General features: G+C 42.4%; 2 protein-coding genes across 3 annotated transcripts in view; both read right to left on the bottom strand.

Moving 5' to 3' along the window:
* Positions 1-1,398: 1,398 nt before the first annotated feature.
* LOC106748049 (zinc finger protein 260-like) lies at positions 1,399-8,313 on the bottom strand. Of its 2 annotated transcripts, none has more exons than XM_014626238.1 (5): positions 7,826-8,304; positions 7,565-7,708; positions 7,362-7,451; positions 7,227-7,288; positions 1,399-4,821 (listed from the first exon to the last, which is right to left on the bottom strand). In XM_014626238.1, exons 1-5 carry the CDS (start codon positions 8,153-8,155, stop codon positions 3,519-3,521), a joined length of 1,929 nt encoding a protein of 642 aa, XP_014481724.1. In that variant the 5' UTR covers positions 8,156-8,304; the 3' UTR covers positions 1,399-3,518. The 2 variants fall into 2 exon arrangements, with proteins under 2 accessions (XP_014481724.1, XP_014481734.1); XM_014626248.1 differs by having other exon boundaries at positions 4,754-5,892; positions 7,826-8,313.
* Positions 8,314-12,780: 4,467 nt separating this feature from the next.
* Positions 12,781-17,645, bottom strand: part of LOC106748004 (serine/threonine-protein kinase DCLK1-like) — a 9,771-nt gene continuing 4,906 nt past the window's right edge. The window contains exons 3-7 of the mRNA XM_014626135.1: positions 16,598-16,801; positions 16,374-16,515; positions 15,856-16,055; positions 15,361-15,513; positions 12,781-14,618 (exon numbers count right to left, since the gene is read on the bottom strand). Coding sequence (XP_014481621.1) covers positions 13,328-14,618; positions 15,361-15,513; positions 15,856-16,055; positions 16,374-16,515; positions 16,598-16,801 — 1,990 coding nt within the window. The 3' untranslated portion in view covers positions 12,781-13,327. The remainder of the gene's footprint in view (positions 14,619-15,360; positions 15,514-15,855; positions 16,056-16,373; positions 16,516-16,597; positions 16,802-17,645) is intronic.

Genomic DNA, 17,645 nt, shown 5'->3' with positions numbered 1-17,645 from the left:
ACTTCGCAGACGATTCAATTTGAATTATTAGTCCCTCTTAGAGAGGGTCAGTCTAAAGCGAACGATGGAATTAAAGGATCGATCGTCGGCCACCGACGAGGAATGTTCTCATGGATGCTCCTCACGAAAGGTCGACTGGGATCAGCGTCGACGGAAGAGAAGAACGCCAGCTCGCAGAACAGGGTAACTAGCTCTAACATCTATCTCTTACATCAGCTAAGGAACAAGAAGCTCTGTCACACTCGTTCACGTCACGGCATCACGTTACCACGGTCTGCATTTTTAATCACGAATGTCGACCGAGGTCAATCTCGAGACACTATCACATACCTTCGTACTAATAAACGATTTACTATTGGATTTCACTGGGATGTCTATTGTTATTTCTACCTGATCATATTGCGCTTATATTCCTCGCGAGAAATCTATCGGATTGTTTGATAAGTTCGTGCAAGTTTCTGCGAAAAGATTTAACATTGTTTATAGTTGGGTATAATTTTATTCAATAATGTATCGACCGTTCTCTGATAATAAAAAGTCATCTAGAAAAATTCAAAATTGAGCTGTGTCTGACTGTGAGTATACTGACTTTGAGTTTTTCGTAAAAATCTTCACGAACTTACCGAACAATTCAATATAAATTTGAAAAAGATATTATCCAATTGTCGGTTACTCCAAATTTCAAAATATCTATTCTACTACATTATATAGCTGTTCCCTATTTTCACGACACAACACAAAGCGCAGAATTATTACTCCGTTTTAATGAATTGATTGATTTTGGATTTGGAATACTATTGGGTCTATGCATAATTCCCTAGCGAAGTTCCGACAGGATGTCGTTCGCAATTGTTTTTCCGCTCGCGCATGTGTCAAACGTATGAAGTGCCGTGCATTAAGTGAAAGCCGAAATTTGTGCTGACATTTTAAGAAAGTATTCATCTACAGATTAAACAAATCTCATACATAACTGCTTGCTGAAACCTTCCGAGGCACGCACAGTAGTAGATAATTTTATCTGACAGCGTGCGTGTTTTCCCACTCCCATGTACGTTACCTGAAAATATGCTCAAAGATCTATTCAGGCGTAGAGTCGATATATAAAAAATGTTTACGAAGTAGGAATCAGAGAAACGTTGTCGTAGTCACTTACCTAACAATTCCTACATTTTCCTTCCCTTTCGCATCATAGCTGACACACGGTTGACTGGCCAAAATTCAAAACGCACGCTACAAACGGCCAATCACCAACGATGCACCATTACTGTCACGCGGTTGTTTAACCAAACTACTCAAATACTAAGGTATACCAAAGAATTTGAAACGCAAAACGTTTCACTGATTAATAATTCTGATTTTTTGCATGAATGATTTATGCACAAATGTATATTGATTTTTAACATCATTGTGTTCTTTATTAAAGTTCTGAACATAGTTTGGAAAGTAAAATAAAAAAATAAGATGTTAACACATTAGTATGATATAGGGAAGACACTTAATTTTAAATACTACTTACAACTATCAATATTCACACGGTCAATTTTCTCCAAATTGCGCAGACAATTCAAGAACATTTCAATTAAGTAACAGAGTCACAAGGTATTTTAAGTTACAGAGTATTCTTAAGAAATCCATTTCACAAGATATACTAATAATATCGAATTTTCCTTTACAAATTCTTATATTAAAAATGATTTCTTTTTCGTATGCAGCATATAACAATTAATGTCCAACAGTAGCTGAAAAAGTAAAAATATACAAAATATACACAAATCTTACATTTCGAAAACTGGTTTACCTCATGACCATATGTAAAATAAATTAGCATTACAATATAAATATATTTACATCTAATAAAAAAGTATTTATATCTAATTACATTTTCTAAAATATCTTCATTATACATACATATACACACACACACACACACACAACACGCGCATGTGCGTACATACGCGTGCATACGTATATAAAAAAAATAATATCACATTGTTGACACATAATGTCGACGAGTATGACGTTTTACAATAAAAATATTCGATACTGTCATCTCGTTCACGCTTCTGTTTCAAAAATCTCTTAAATAAATCTCAATGAAACGAGCTTCAGATATTGAGGTTGCCACCGCATTAATGCATTATTGGCACGTTACTGAAAATAACGTCATTTATAAGAAGAGTCGCTTCATTTTTACATGTGTATTGAGCATTCGCGATTCTTCACATAAAGTGCTAAAACGAAGCGGATTCCGCATTGTCGATACATGTAGGACTTCTCCTCGGAATGGATACGCTCCAGCCAGGTAATTCTTCACACGACCTCTTGCCGCATATGTCGCAAGTGTGGCTTTATGTATGTTAGTAAGAATGTTGCGATAAATCGAGAGGTTGTACGCAGTAAATAGAATCTTTCCGCATTCCTCACGCGTGTAGTCGGAGTTTTATATAACCTTTCTCCTTATCTTCGAATAAGTCGAACCGTTGTATTGTTTCGAGACTCACTTAGAGATACGTCTTATATGTATTAGGTGTTCCGGCTGGTTTTGAGGAACTTTTGGCAAAAAAACACGTTTATTTTAGAGAGACGTTAAATTAGATTTTATGCAAAATATTTTCCACCGTTAGCTACAACTTTTTCCCCACTTTTCTGGCAATAAGTGGATTCCGCGTAAAAAAAAAATACTCGTCTTTCGAAGCAATCCATTCATCGAGCCATTTTTGTATTTCGTCGTATGTTTGGAAATGCTGGTCAGCAAGGCCGTGCTGCATCGATCGAAATAAGTAATAATCTGAAGGAGCACAGTCTGGTGAATACACGGCATGTGGTAAAACTTCCCATTGAAATGCCGATAACGTATCTTTAACTGCTTTTGCAACGTGTGGTCGAGCATTGTCATACAACAAAATCACTTTGCGTTTTCTATGAGCTGTTATGGAACGTTTCTCGTTCAAAGCACGATTCAAATCGATTAATTGTCGTTGATAACGCTCAGCGGTGACAGTTTGATTCGGTTTCAGCAGCTCATAATACACGTCTTTCGCACTCCTTATCACGTTCCACTTTCAATCGCACTAAACAGTATGATCATGTTTACGAATACACAGGGCCAGTGTCGAATGATTTGTAAAAATGTCCAAGCTTCGAAATGGCATGCCAACTTTCAAAATGTCTCTAATAGATTCATAGCTATAACAACCTACAATGAGCCTTCAAAACTAACCGGAACACCCAATATTTTCGGGAATTTACCGTGAAGCGCTTGAGAAGTTCTCAGTTCTCTCTCTCTCAGAGTTACTTAACTGGGTATTACTCGCGTGATCTTTCCATGAACCCAGATTTTCCCAAAGTTACCTCGGAGGATCGATAATAAACATTTAGCGCTGAACAGCGTTTGGTCGTGCTGAAACAGATCTTCCTCAGGATTCGTCGTCTCTTTGCAAGCGGTTTGAAAAACTCATGTTCAGCGAACTTGACGCTCGACATACGCGAGGCAGGCGTCCGAAAAGAGAATCAGTCGATTACTTCGCAGGGATCAGGTGGCACGGCGGCTCATGATTGAGCCTCTTGTGGTTAATCAAGTAACGCTTCTGCCGGAACGAGAGATCGCAGTCTGTGCAGCGCCAGGGCTTCTCGTCCGAGTGGATAAGTCGGTGCCGTTTCAGCTCGTACTTAATGCGGAAGCAACGGCCGCAGACGTCGCAGGCGTACGGCTTCTCGCCCGTGTGCTTGGTAATGTGCACCATCAGCGGCGACCGCGTGCGGAATGTCTGGCCGCAGTAGCTGCACTTGAACGGGAACACGTCCGAATGCGTGCGATTGTGCACGAAGAGCGAGGCCTTCTGCTTGAACGTCTTGCCGCACACGTTGCAGACGTACGGTCGCTCGCCGGTATGGATACGCCGGTGATCCTCGGCATTGCGCCGTGTCGAGAACATGCGGCCGCACAGATCGCACGGCACGTTCTTCACGCCCGCGTGAGTCTCCTTCAAGTGGCGCGCCAAACCTTGATTGACGCGGAACCGTTTGCCGCACATGTGACAAGTGAACAACCGCTCGCCCGTGTGGATGCGTATGTGCCAGTAGAAAGTATACGGCGAATTCAAGTTCTTGCCGCACTCGCCGCAGTGATAGTACACCTTGCCATCGTGCACCATCCGGGCACGCAGCACGCTCTCCGTATCCACGAATGATTTCCGATTTTTCCGCGCGAACTCGGAATGCGCTTCTGTTAGGTGGACGCTCAACAGTTTCTTCTTCTCCGCGGTGTACTCGCAATATCTGCAGGGATAACTTCTCGAAGAGCGTTTTTTCAAAGGCTTGCCGAAAGCTTCGCCGTGACCTTCATCGTCTCCCACGCTCTTTGCACAACCCTTCGGACGACTTGAATTTTCTCGTTTCGCCGAATTGTCGTCGATTTTCCTATTCTTTCCCGCTTCTTGAACGCATGCTGCCGAGGACCCTGTTCGATTTGTCGAGCTGTGACTCTCACAGCTTGCCATGTGATGCGCCAGGTGGTGTTTCGTATTGAACACGCGTCGGCAGTGATCGCAGGTGTATCCTTTTTTCGCCGATTTCAAATATCGACGCTTGGAAGTGCTCGAATCCTCCTCCTTCTCGTCGAATTCCACGACGCTGCTGTCCGATGAGTTCTCGCAAGTCTTTCTCTCCGAGATTTCTCTAGCTTTCTCTGCAGTCGGTGTTAATTTCGCTGTCGCGTCCGTGAGTTCGCTTTCGCACTTTCTCACGCGATCGCTCGCCCATCGAGCAGCGTTACGCGCAGAGCAGTACGCCGCGAAGGGTTTCTCTCTCGCCGGGCCACACCTGGAAAAACAAAGGCGGCAAATTTAAATCGGTTTCCTGGCTGGCGCATCATCGAAGGACCGTGTCTACACAAACAAAGGAACAAGGCGAGAGACAGAGAGAAAGGCAGGAAACGATTGTGGTCTGACCGCGAAGTTTCGATCGTTAAGCTCTCGTCGTTAGCACACTCGTTGCAGGGGCTCGTTGTGCCGGCTCTTAATATGATTATTCAGATAGCGTCTCTGGCGGAAAGCGAGACCGCACTTGGAGCAGGAGAACGGCTTGTTTTCCGAATGAATAAGCTTGTGCCGCGCTAACTCGGATTTGATACGGAACTTCTTGCCGCAGACGTCGCACGTGTGATTTTTCTCGCCGGTGTGTGTGGTCACGTGGGCGAGCATTTCCTGCCGGCGGCGGAAGCGTTTGGTGCAATACGAGCAGGTATGCGGGAACTCGTCTGTATGTAGCTTGCTGTGGATATAGAGGGACGCCTTGGACTTGAAGGTCTTGCCGCAGGAGTCACAGACATATGGTCGTTCACCGGTGTGCGTGCGTCGGTGGTCTTCGCGTGTCGCCTTGGACGCGAATGAACGATCGCACAGGTCGCACGTAAAGTTCTTCAGCTTCGCGTGCACGTCCTTCAGGTGCCTAGACAGGCCGCCGGAGTCGCGAAACTGTTTGCCGCAAACGTGACAGGTGAACGGTCGCTCGTCCTTGTGGATCCTCATGTGCCGCTGATAAGAGTCCTTCAGTTTGAAACATCTGCCGCATTCCGCGCACTGTTTGTGCGACTTGCTAGAATTGAGCTGTTTTCTCTTCCTTTTGGAATCCTCAGTGGGAGACGGCGGCGGCCCCTCCTCAGCCTCAACAGGCGATCTCAGAGGATTATTATTTTGCGGTTGCTCCGCGGATAATTCAGCTGGTTGATCGAGCGACGTGTTCATCATGGCTATCCAGACTGAATCACAGTACTTGGCCGCGTTCGGTGGCGATACTACATGCGCGGGTTCCGCGCGTGGTTTCCTGTATGGCTTCCAAAATACATTTTGCGTGTCCAGGAACACTCTAAACGGTGTCTGGACACCGCAAGACCTGCAAAATAGTCGAAACTTGACTCCGGATTTGCGCACGCATGGGCACAACGTGGCGGATGGTTGCCATTCGAGTTGGTTATCGTGGATTTTAACTTTCTGGAAAGTTTCCGGAAACTTTCTGGAAAGTAGTCCCATTTAAAAAAATATCGATGACTAAAATCTCGAAAAATATGATCTTGAGAAAAATGGTTTGCTTAGCATAATATTTGCCTCTTCCAAACGAATATTTTCCTTCGACATTTTCTCCTATTATCAAAAACAAGTTAGATATTTAAGGTACTCAAATTAGATGGGACACTCTTGCATACAGGATGCCCCATTATAATGGAAACAGTGGAATATTTTGGAAACGAAGCATCAGCAAAAAAAAATTGTTCAAACAAAAGGTTTGGAAGGATTTGGAAAAGGACATAAGTTGGTAACCTTAGCTTCGTTGTATAGACAATAATTCAGTCATTTCAAGGTCAACTTTTTTTTATGGAATTATATCATTTTTTTTAACAGAAATCAATTCTTCTGTTCATTCTGCGTATAAAAATACTAGGATAATATTATCGAAAAACTTATCCAGATATTTTACTTTTCATTCCGATATTTTTCAGTATAAGATATGAAATATCTTATAATGTATTCATTTTCCAATAACATCACCTTAATATTTTTCTACATAATAATATAAGAGAAATCGATTATTTACATTAATCATTGCGCACATCGGTGCATCGATGCATCTGCAAAATACAATGAATTTTTGTTAAGATGTTTTTATGTTTGCTTACAACGATCGATTCTATTTGTCATTCTGCATACAAAAGTGTTAAGGTGATGTTATCGACAAGTAATCAAACCCTACAACTTTAGTTTAAACCATTTTTTTCTTGTCAATTGCTTTGTTTTCAAGATATCCCACTGTTTCCATTAAGTTTCCTCAGAGTGTCTGATACTAATAAATTGTTTCTATCTTTCTAGTTTATCTAGGAAATCGCTCAACAAGTCACAGTTTATCACAACGCGTATTGTATAATTATTTTTTGTACTTAGTGTAAAATAGTATTTCTGTGTTCTTTCAAGATATAGGAAGTAAAACGAACACAATGGTACCTATTTTAAACATTATATGTAATTATCCATATATGCTAGAGCATATATCCTCCAAAAGTATCCTGGTTCTTGAGATTGTTCTACTTAATTCCATAGTTTTCTCAAATGTTCATTTAAACACTGAATCGTGATTATAATAAAAATCACATTTATACATAAAAAGAACAAGTGGTGTGGAATACTGTATGTTTTTAGCATTAAGTTATAAATTGCAAAAAATGAGATTATTACCTGTTAGATACATTTCCCTCTGTGTCATGTGTACTATTTCTGCAATCAGTCTGCCGATCAATCTGTAATAAAAGTATGTAACTAAATTTCATAATACAAAAAGATTAGTTGTTTATACTTATTGTGTAAACTTACTGGTGAGATTGCTATGTTAGATACAGTTGAAATTGTTGAGATAACTGGTATAGAGACATCTGAATTAATGAAAGATGCAGCATCGTCATTCTGTAAAATGTATAAAAGATATAATTAAAATGCTAAATTAAAATATTAGCTCACTAACCTTAAATAAATTCCCTTCAAAGATACATTGGCAGTTACTTACAAATATACTTTACCTGCTGTTTATTTTGCAAGACATCTTGTATTTCTAGCAACTTTTTCTCCGCATTTAAGCAATCTTTACTTAATTGATGCCAAGCCAATAACGTAACTGCGCAGTGATAACATAATTGTAACGGTAAAGTATCATTTTTAGATACCTATGGATAAATAATCATATTTACCAAGATATTCTATATTTGAATAAAGCAAGTACCTATGTATAAATGATATCATGAAATATGTATGTTGATATACATGATGATTGTAATACATACATGTATTGGCAGGTACTTGAATATTTTACTAGATAAGTCAAGTTCTGCCCCTTCTCCCTCAAAAATAGGTATCAAATGGTCATTAGCATTGGCACATATCCTGCAAAGATCCGTCCACTGAAACATTTCTTCCGTCTGACGCTTATATGTTGTTGCTGCTTCTTTAACGTTTGCACTGGAATACTGTTTCTCTTGAAGCGACATTAGGAAGAAGTCCTCTTCGTTCTCTGTTTCCTTACGATCTTCTCCCTTCGCTATACTTTTCACAGTCTCGAACAGTATGGAATCCTCGCTAGAAGATTCCAATATTGTTGAATTTCTGACATCCATGCTGACTTGTCGGCGCGATTACTTTGGCATATTTTAATGTTACGTTCTATCTATATGTCCTTTTCAAAACACGGTTGTCATTCTAATTGTCATGAAAATGCGCTCAATATTCCTTGAACATTTGCTCAGACAATAAATATAATATATATAGACCGAACGTTTACCTTTATGGTCTGTTCTTTATAGCTGCACTGCTGAACTAGTGCAATAAATTGAAGTGAGATAAATATGTTTCCTCGCTTCAACTTATTGACCAGTTTCAGCAGTGCAGCTATGAAGAACAGACTATTTATTTGAGGAGTAATAGCTTCTATCCACAAGACGCGGCAACGCTTGCCGCGCGGCAAGAAGCAACGCGGTAGCCTATCAATGTACCGTTTTGCCACAAGAACTGAAAGTTTATTGGCTGCCGCGTCGCTTCTTACCGCGCGGCAAACATTTCCGCGTCCTGTGGGCAGAAATCATTAAGCCCGTATCAGACTACAGATTGAAAATTGAAATTGAATTGAAATTTGACCAATCAATGCAAAGTTCACTAAATTTCACTAAACTTGAATTCAGTTAACTTTGTACTGATTAGTCAAATTTAATTTCAATCTCAATCCCCAATCCGTAGTCTGATATGAGCTTTAGGCCTATTCTACAATACGTTGTACGTCGTTGTCGGATGACAGACGTAGTCAATGGTCCAATGAGAGAATTTATTTTTCGATAATGAGTTATCCTCATCGGACCATCGATTATATTCTGCCGTCCGACACATACATACATAGCGACGTATAACGTATTGTAGAACAGGCCTTAAGGTCGAGGTGCACGTAGAAAAGAATGCACTCTGTTTATATCCGTTGCCTTCTCTCTCACTCACGTGAGATCACGTGATCTATGTGCAGTTGCGTTCGAGAATCCACTGTGTGCACACCACTAGGACACCAGCTGAATAACCAGACTATATTCGAAAACATCACTGTTCGGTATGCTTTGTGACGTCATTGAAGTCACAAAGGTTGCGTTCGGACAGCTCTCGCTATCGCGTTACGAGACGCTAACGCTATAAAACACCGTTCGGGGAGCCAATAGCGCGTTAGCGTTAGCGTACTGCCCGAACGCGTCGTGCTAATCGCATTAGCGATTTGGGGAGCTCGTTAACAAACTATGAGACACTTATGCTCAATTGTAATGCTCGATTGCGAGTTTAATATAGATGGAGAAAATATTGATTCGTTGTAACAAGCCATAATTAAGAACGGTATCGTTGCAATTTTGCGGGAACTTATTGACTCTTCATCATCAGAAAGTGATGACGATGAAATGGAACATGCTATGCACGATGGCGGATAGAAAAGCTGCCGTGGTTAAAGAACTGTGGAGAACATTATTCCAGCCTACGATAATCAACAATTTCAATCATATTTTAGGTAATTTGAAGATTGCGAATTGTACGTTGTTTACTTTATTTTACATAAATAACACGCATTTAATCTTACCCGTCTTAAGTTGTATACACTCGTGAATTTATCAGAAAGTTAATTTTGTGTTTCTATTTTCTTTGGCACAGAATAACAAGAGAAACATTTGAATATGTTCTTAATAATATTGCTCCGAGATTAAAGGGAATATGTGCGGGACAACCAATGATTTCTCCTGAAAAGCAATTTTTAACTGCAGTATGGCGTATGACAACACTTGATTCCTATAGGTGAATATTCTCCTGTGATGAAAAAATATTTTTGAATTGTGACTGGCGATGAAAAATGGATTCGTTACGACAGTCCTAAGCGCGAGAAATCATGGGTGCGTCCAGGCGAACCATCAACATCAACGCCAAAACAGGATATTCATGGAAAGAAAGCCATGCTGCATTTGGTGGGATCAAATCGGTGTAGTGTATTATGAACTGCTCCAAACGAGTCAGACTCATCAATGCTGAACGTTACCGACGACGATTATTCAATTTAAATCGAGTGCTCAAAGAAGAACGTCAGCAATACGCCAAAATACATGACAAAATTATTCTTCTTCAAACAATGCTAAACTACATGTTGCGACATTATTGAAGGAAATCTTGGAGGCACTTGGATGAGGTGCTTACCCCACCCGCCCTATTCACCAGACGTTGTTCCTTCAGATTACCATTTGTTTCGATCGATGCAGCATGGCCTTTCTAAGCAACACTTCAGTTCTTTCGAAGATATCAAAAAATGGCTCAACGACTGGATTGCCTCGAAAGAACCTGAATTTTTCTACCGCAAAATCTATGTGTTACCGAAAAGTGGGAAAAGGTTGTAGCTTCTGAAGGACAATACTTTGAATAAGATATAATGTACCGTTCTTTTGAAGTAAAGTAAAAATGAGTTTTTGTAGCAAGAAGTAGCGAAAATTAATTCAAGTACCTAATACGTCGATATATTAGGTGCTTGAATTAATTCTCGCTGTTTTTTACTATAAAAACTCATGTTCATATATATATATATATATATATACACTTATATTTATATATATATATATTATACTCATCTTTTGAGTAAATTTAAATAATACTCATGAAAAAATCACGCGGAAAGTACTTAAGATACTCGTACGGCTGTGACTCGAATTACCGACGAACTATTCGCCCAGCATTGAACAATTAAAACACTCATTCAATGATCACCGAGCCTCGTTCCGTGCGTGGGATGTGATATTGTCGCTCCTGAAGAGCCAAGAAACTATGCCAGAACAGTGACGTTGTCGCTCTTGCACGCGACGATCGTGTTACTAATTCTCTCGTTTGTCCTTTATCTCTTGCCAATTCCTCGGTTAAGATCCGTGACACGCGTTGAACGAGGAATTACACGAATACATGATACGAGGCACAGGTGCCAGACGTTGGTGATTATCGGATCGATGCAGTTGTCACCGATACTAGATCAGGTCGAAGTCTAAACGCGCGCCCATTCGCTTCAATGCCAGGATAGTGTTAACGGCCTTAACCCAGCGTTTCTTAATGACGTAGCGCTTCAATCGGTGCTTCTGAATCGGATTCTCCACGGCGGCTTCTAGCCAACGGTGCTCTATAAGTTTGCCAGAAGTCGGTCTCTCCCTAGAGCAAGAAAAGCAATCAATTTCTCGGTCTGTCACCTGTAGATTATCTAACAACGACGGTAATTATCTCTGTTACGTCTCGCGTTATTCAACTATGATAGTCAACAAGAGTTGACAGCGATATGGACGATTTGCAGAAGATGAAGACAAGAATAATGACAGAATAATCGACTGACAAAAATAAAGAATAATCGACTCCAGATCGATCGAAGTGTCTGTCACTGCAATTTAGTTTGTTCCACGTAGCAGAAATATCCAAGATACATCACAGGAATATCCGAAATTTACAGCGTTATCTATGATGTATCTTGGACACTTCCGTTGCATGGGGTTTATTCCTGGCGAGAAATCAGTAACACGATGTTATTATAATGATATTTTATAACATGTAACGTTTTCAAATACGTAGTTCTTAATGTTGTATACAACATCGCACATACATTGTTAACAATATTTGACCCAAACACTAAAAATAATACTTCTACTCTATGATTTCATTATTTAGGAATATTATATTATAAAGTAACAGTTTAACACGTTGACTGCCAACTACGAGTTATCTCGTCGCTTCATTACTTGATTAAATCATCAAATTGGCTTCTTAGACCAGAATCGTGAAAAGTTCCGTGGCCAAGTCAACGTGTTAAACATATTTATAGATTATGTCAAAGTATTTATAAAATTCACGTAAAATCAATGTTTCAAAAAATTCGATTCAATGTCTCTTGCTTACCGGGTTCTGAAGCATTCTTTATAGATTTTACTTTGTGAGTTACTCGCAACTCGAGTTAATTGTAGTGGGCACCGATGTGAAGAATCGCGAAACAGACGGATGTGTGTCACGATTTTTTTATAATATATTTTTAGATAAAGTACTACGGTATTTTTGTATTAAATATGAAACGTGAACAAACCATTTGTGACAAAGAATGTGTAGGTGTTGCAATCAACTCTCTCTGTCAACTCTTCCTCGCGGATTTGGTGCAACATTCTTAGTAAAAAATCTAAGCTTAGTCTGTGCTATCCGTCACGAGTCTCGGAACGTAGTATATATAATTAATATATTACTATAATACACTACAATACATATGACAGAATAATATTTCGCTCGGACGTTTTCGAAAGCTGCAATTGTCACCGTTCATGGGCGACACGGACATAGAAACGATGGCCAATTCACGACTGAAGAATCGTCAAGTCCGTGGGGAAGTAAGAAGCTGTCGCGTTTTCTTTCTTGTTAAAAGCGCCACGATGGAATATTAGTTCGCAGAGAACTAAAACCGAATTCGCGTTCCGCAAGTGTTTCTCGAATGAGAATTAGAAATTGACGCACGATCATATTTTAGCTCTCGATTTGAGGGTGTGTTTATGGTGCATAACAAAAGCTCTCACATTCCATTCAGCTTTTTTTAGTTGTCAGCAAATCTGTTCGTGCCGACCTGGGAAGAAATTTCTCACATATCATATATAGAATATGCCCATATGTAAAAGTATGTAATTATAAATTATTGTATATAATTATATATATTAATATATATATTTATATATAATCATATGTAACTATATCACTTCATATTTAGTTATATATTTTTGCGCATGGACATATTCTATATATGACGCTTTCTCTACCTCTCTTTAGATAATGTTACATGCAATTACATATGGACAATTTTTCCCCGGGGAAACAATCGTCCCCAGTGCGGGTCGAGACGAACAGCCGGGAATGGAAAGAAGCACCGGAGGGAATTCGACGGTCGGTGAAGTTGATCTCCGGCTGCGCGAAGATGGGGAAATTCGCGAAACCGAGTTTCCATCGATCCCACATTCTCGATCCGTCCACTAAAGTATACTATAAAAACACCAAGGCCCGTTATATTTATCATCGAGGGGATTATCGCGTCTCAGGCGTCTCCGCGATGCGCGCCTCTTTCATCTGAGGAGCGCCGAGGCGCGTCGCTCCGAAGCGAGATTTACGACCGAATAAAAATACCGCGTGTTACAACGACGTTTCGTGCGTTTTCCCCGATCGAAGCCACGTGCGCCGCGCGTGACCCGTGGACGCGTCAGCCCCTGACGCGCGTTCTTCGTTCAGCGATATATCGACGTGGAGGACGCGACGTGGTCGGGGGGCTGCGTGCTCTCCTGCTGCTTCGACTGGAAGTACTCGGCCAACGAGTTCATCGTCCTCCTGGCGACCGAGTCCCCGGCGCACCAGTCCAGACTGACGGACTTCCTGCCGGCGCCGGCGCAGGGCGTCGCGGTCACCTCGTCCCACTCGCCCAACAAGTGCAACAGCAGGTCCTTCGCGCTGCTCGGCTCGTCGAGGTTCAGATTCTTGTGCAGGTCCCGCAGGTTCGATATCCGCGGCACGTCCCGGCTGGTCTCGCCGAAGGATCGCTTGACTCGCGAACGTCGCCACGGTGGCGACATATCCAACTCCTCGTTCTCCTCCTTCAAGGCAGAAGAGCCGCTGCTCCTCTTGCTCGCGGCCTGCCCGTTGAAGTCTCCCTCGACCGTTTCGGAGATCGTCGCCTGCTCGACGGAGTACTTCCTACCCTTGCGCCTCTCAGACGGCGAGGTCTCGCCGTCGCCGATGCTGGTCCTCCTCAGAGCCACGAACACGTTCCCGGGGCTGGTGTCTTGCGTGTACCTGTCGAAGCTGCGGCTGCTGTGGAAGGTCGTCCCGTTCAGCTTCCGCTGCCGGGCGATGTTGGACAGCTTCTCCGTGATCTCGTTCGTCTCCTCGTTGCGAGACACGGACAGCGTGACGCTGCTCTTCGCGTACCTGCCGTTCTCGGCGAGCTTCATCCTGGCGGAGCGCTGGCTCTCTCCCTCCTCGCTCACGCGCGACTCCCCCAGGGCGATCGCGCGCAGGTGCTCCGACAGTTTGATGATCTCCTCGGCGAGGGCGATCTGACTGGCGGGGTCGCGGCGGTGCCGCATCGCTACGCCCTCGGACGCTCTCCTCTCCAAAGACAGGCTGAGACTCGGCACGGACAACAGATTGCCGGGATTCTCTCGGATCGGCACCTTCTCCGACGGCGCGCTGCTGCTGGGAAGGCTGTCGCAGGGGGAGGGGCTGTGGGCCCGCAGGGACACCGACTCGTCGCGCTCGCGAGCCGGATTCCTCGGCAGCGCGTGATACGTGTCGATCGTGTACGGGCTGTCCGGGTGTTCCCGCCAACGTTCGACGAACAGCCGGAGATTGTCCTTCGTCACGTCCAGCTCGTCTTTGTTATCGGCCACGATCGACGGTCGATTCTCGATCAGGGCTTTCCGCTTGGCCTCCTCCAGCCCCACGACCTCCTTCTCCGTCCTAGCGTTCGTCTTGCGGGCCAGCCAGCGGTGCTCCCGGCATTGCGTCGCCGTGAATCGCTTTCTGAAAGATTCGAAAGGCTCGTCGTGAGGAGGGTCGTGCTCTAATGCCGCGGGCTCTCGACAGGTTCCCCTCCGCGCGCCGAGAGACTCGTGCGGCCCGAGGGCGCACGCTAAAGGGCGAAAACGTGACGAGGAGTAGCGATGCACGTGCAGGAGGTGTCCGACGGCGACGCTCGGATATCGTAAGAGTAATGTGTGTATGCGTGTCTCTGTATACGTGTGTTTCTATGTGCCCGAGTGCAAAGTTCCCGATGAGAAATCGTTCAGTCGACGAGCGGGCCACCCGTGCCGGTGTCGTTCGTACTTCTTGTCGCTTGATGTCTTATCACGAGACAGTACGACCGTTTCCTTCGCACAGCCTGTCGTATCGACCGGATGCTGACCGGTGCGTGTGAATCACCGAAAGTGAGAATTATTTTTGAGTGAGACAACAACGAGAGCCAGTGCATGTGACAAGCGTAGATTCGTAGACCATACACACACCCTCGTGCCCAGCGAGAGAGAGAGAGAGAGAGAGAGAGAGAGAGAGAGAGAGAGAGAGAGGGGACGATTAACAGTTTCGGGAAGAAGATCTCTCTTCTTCTCTCAAGGAGTAGCGAAAGACACACACCCCAAGGTGGACCGTGAATACACGCACGTATATCGCAGGCAGCGAGTAATAGACTTCACAAGCGACGTGGAGAGAAGAGGGAGGAAGGAGTAAGAGAGATACACAATGCGCCTTGGTGAAAGGACATACTTACTCCTTGTCTTTCACCAGCACGCATCTGATGAAGTCCTTCGCGTCGTCGGAGATCTCGGCGAAGGCCTCGTGATCGAAGTCGTACTTGGCGATGGTGACGTTGGCCATCGTTTCTATGTCCGTGTCGCCCATGAACGGTGACAAACCAGACAGTCTGCAACGATAATACGTGTTACAATATAAGATTACAATTACCAGAACGTGACTAAATAAACTGAAGACAAAGGAGAAGGAAAGAAGAAGAGAATTTTTTTCTATAGCCGATATTCATAGTCGGATCTTACATTTAAGATTGTCTTGAGTTTATTTCCAGAGTAGCCAATGAAATAAGCCGTACAATATCTAAAGATGAAGACGATCTTAAAGATCTGGCTATAAATATCATCCTAAGAAACTTCTTCGCAAGCTCGACGAGCATCTCGTCGTGTACGCGATCGTTGCCGTAACGAAACGTTTTCCTCTCCGAAGAGTTCACGAATCTCACGGTCATACTTACAAGACGTAACAAATGACGCCTATACTCCACACGTCGGTGCCGAAGCCGATTTGATCGAAATTCACGACCTCCGGGGCAACAAACTCGGGTGTGCCGAACAACACTTGCAGCTTCTTGTTCGGGTCGTATTCCCTCGCCAGACCGAAGTCTATGATTTTGATTCTGTTGCCCTCCTTCGTCAGGCACAGGATATTTTCAGGCTGTGACGGAGAATTTTTTTTCCAAATGTTTACACTTAAGTGTAATTTTAATTCAATAAATTTAATTTAATTTAATTAATTAAACTTTTACTTACTCATGTTTACTTACTAATTATATAAGTTTACTATTTTACAAATTATACTGTTCTACTAATCTAATTAATTTAATTAATTAGATATTTACAACTTTTATGTTTTTTTTCTAAATGTTCACAAAGACGAAAAATTATAAGAGACGTTTGCAAAGTGTACACCTGTCAAATATAAATCCATATACGGAGTGTCCGAAACAATCCGCGCGCAGATAGAATGACTCACCTTCAGATCGAGATGCAAAATCTTCTGGCCGTGCATGAACTCTATCCCCTCGCATATTTGCCGCATAAAAACGGCGCAGCTGCGCTCCGTCAGCACGAAATCGTCGTCTATCACTCTCTCGAAGAGTTCGCCACCGTCGATCCTTAAATGACGGAAATTTTAGTAATCCAGCAGTGCGACTCTCTCGAATCATACGCGCTTCGCGCGCGCGGCACGAAACGTACAGTTCTAGAATGACGTAGATCTGCTTCCCCGCGTCGATGGAGTCGTAAAGCTGGATCAATCGCGGGTGCTGCAGGCGTCGCATGATCTCGACTTCCCTCTGCACGGCCCGTCTGTCTTCCTTCTTCATGACGTTCACCACTTTCGCAGCGAGCATCAAGCCGCCCTTTTTCTCCTTGCATCGGTAAACGATTCCGAACTTACCCCTGCGACGAAGAATGAAAATCAGTCGAAAGCGAGCGCTCTTCTAAATTTTATGATCCTTCCTTCCGCACGGAGAAAAAAGATTGGTCGAATTAATATGACAATGAACGAACCCAAACGTGTTGCGTTGAAGGAAATAGAATTGTTGGATTATGAGCCAAATTTGGTTTTTAGAACCAGAAATTCTGTTTCCTTCAATCAAAATGCATTTAGTTTGTTCATTATCACATTAATTCAACCAATCTTTTTTCCTCGTGTGTACACAGAAAAATATATACTGCATTCAAGTAAATATTTGTTTCAAGTATCTCAGAAGTTTATATATTCGCAAATATATCATAAGTTCGTAAGCGTCAAATTTATTCAAAATATATTCCGAATCCTTGCAAGTTTAGTACTTTATCAAAAATATTAAATTAAAATATTAAGACTGATATTCATAGACAAATATTATATTTAAGACCATCTTAAATTCATCTTCAGATCCTTTTTAGCAAATAAAATGAGAACCGTACAGCATAGGAAGATGGGCTTAAGACGGTCTTAAATATAAGATACAACTACGAATAACGACCTAAAACTAAAACTTCGGCTTATTTATTCCAATTAATCGAACTTAACTTTCCTTCGATAAAATTTATGATAAAGTTTATATTCTTGAAAGCAGAACAAATTCTTCCTTTGAGTATATGATAATGAGCTTTTCTACGTAAAAAAAATCTTGTGTCTAAATGTTAAAATTTTCTTGTGTTACTAATTTTTAATTATTACTTCAATGCAAAATTAACATACAGCTGGTATGTTATTACTTTTGTGACAGTTTCATGTATTATATTTATGTCAATT

The sequence above is a fragment of the Dinoponera quadriceps genome, unplaced genomic scaffold (genome assembly GCF_001313825.1).
Source record: "Dinoponera quadriceps isolate SergipeBrazil2010 unplaced genomic scaffold, ASM131382v1 scaffold163, whole genome shotgun sequence".
Lineage (NCBI taxonomy): Eukaryota > Metazoa > Arthropoda > Insecta > Hymenoptera > Formicidae > Dinoponera > Dinoponera quadriceps.
The sequence above is the reverse complement of the archived record's forward strand: the minus strand, read 5'-3'. Positions and strand labels throughout refer to the sequence as shown.

What these genes read in the sequence shown, in the direction of transcription:
- LOC106748049 (XM_014626238.1), bottom strand. Translation starts at nt 8,155, where the DNA reads ATGGATGTCAGAAATTCAACAATATTGGAATCTTCTAGCGAGGATTCC. An exon ending in TCAAGTACCTGCCAATACAT is followed by an intron (nt 7,709 to 7,825) that starts GTATGTATTACA and finishes ATTTATCCATAG; the next exon opens with GTATCTAAAAATGATACTTT. An exon ending in TCTTGCAAAATAAACAGCAG is followed by an intron (nt 7,452 to 7,564) that starts GTAAAGTATATT and finishes TACATTTTACAG; the next exon opens with AATGACGATGCTGCATCTTT.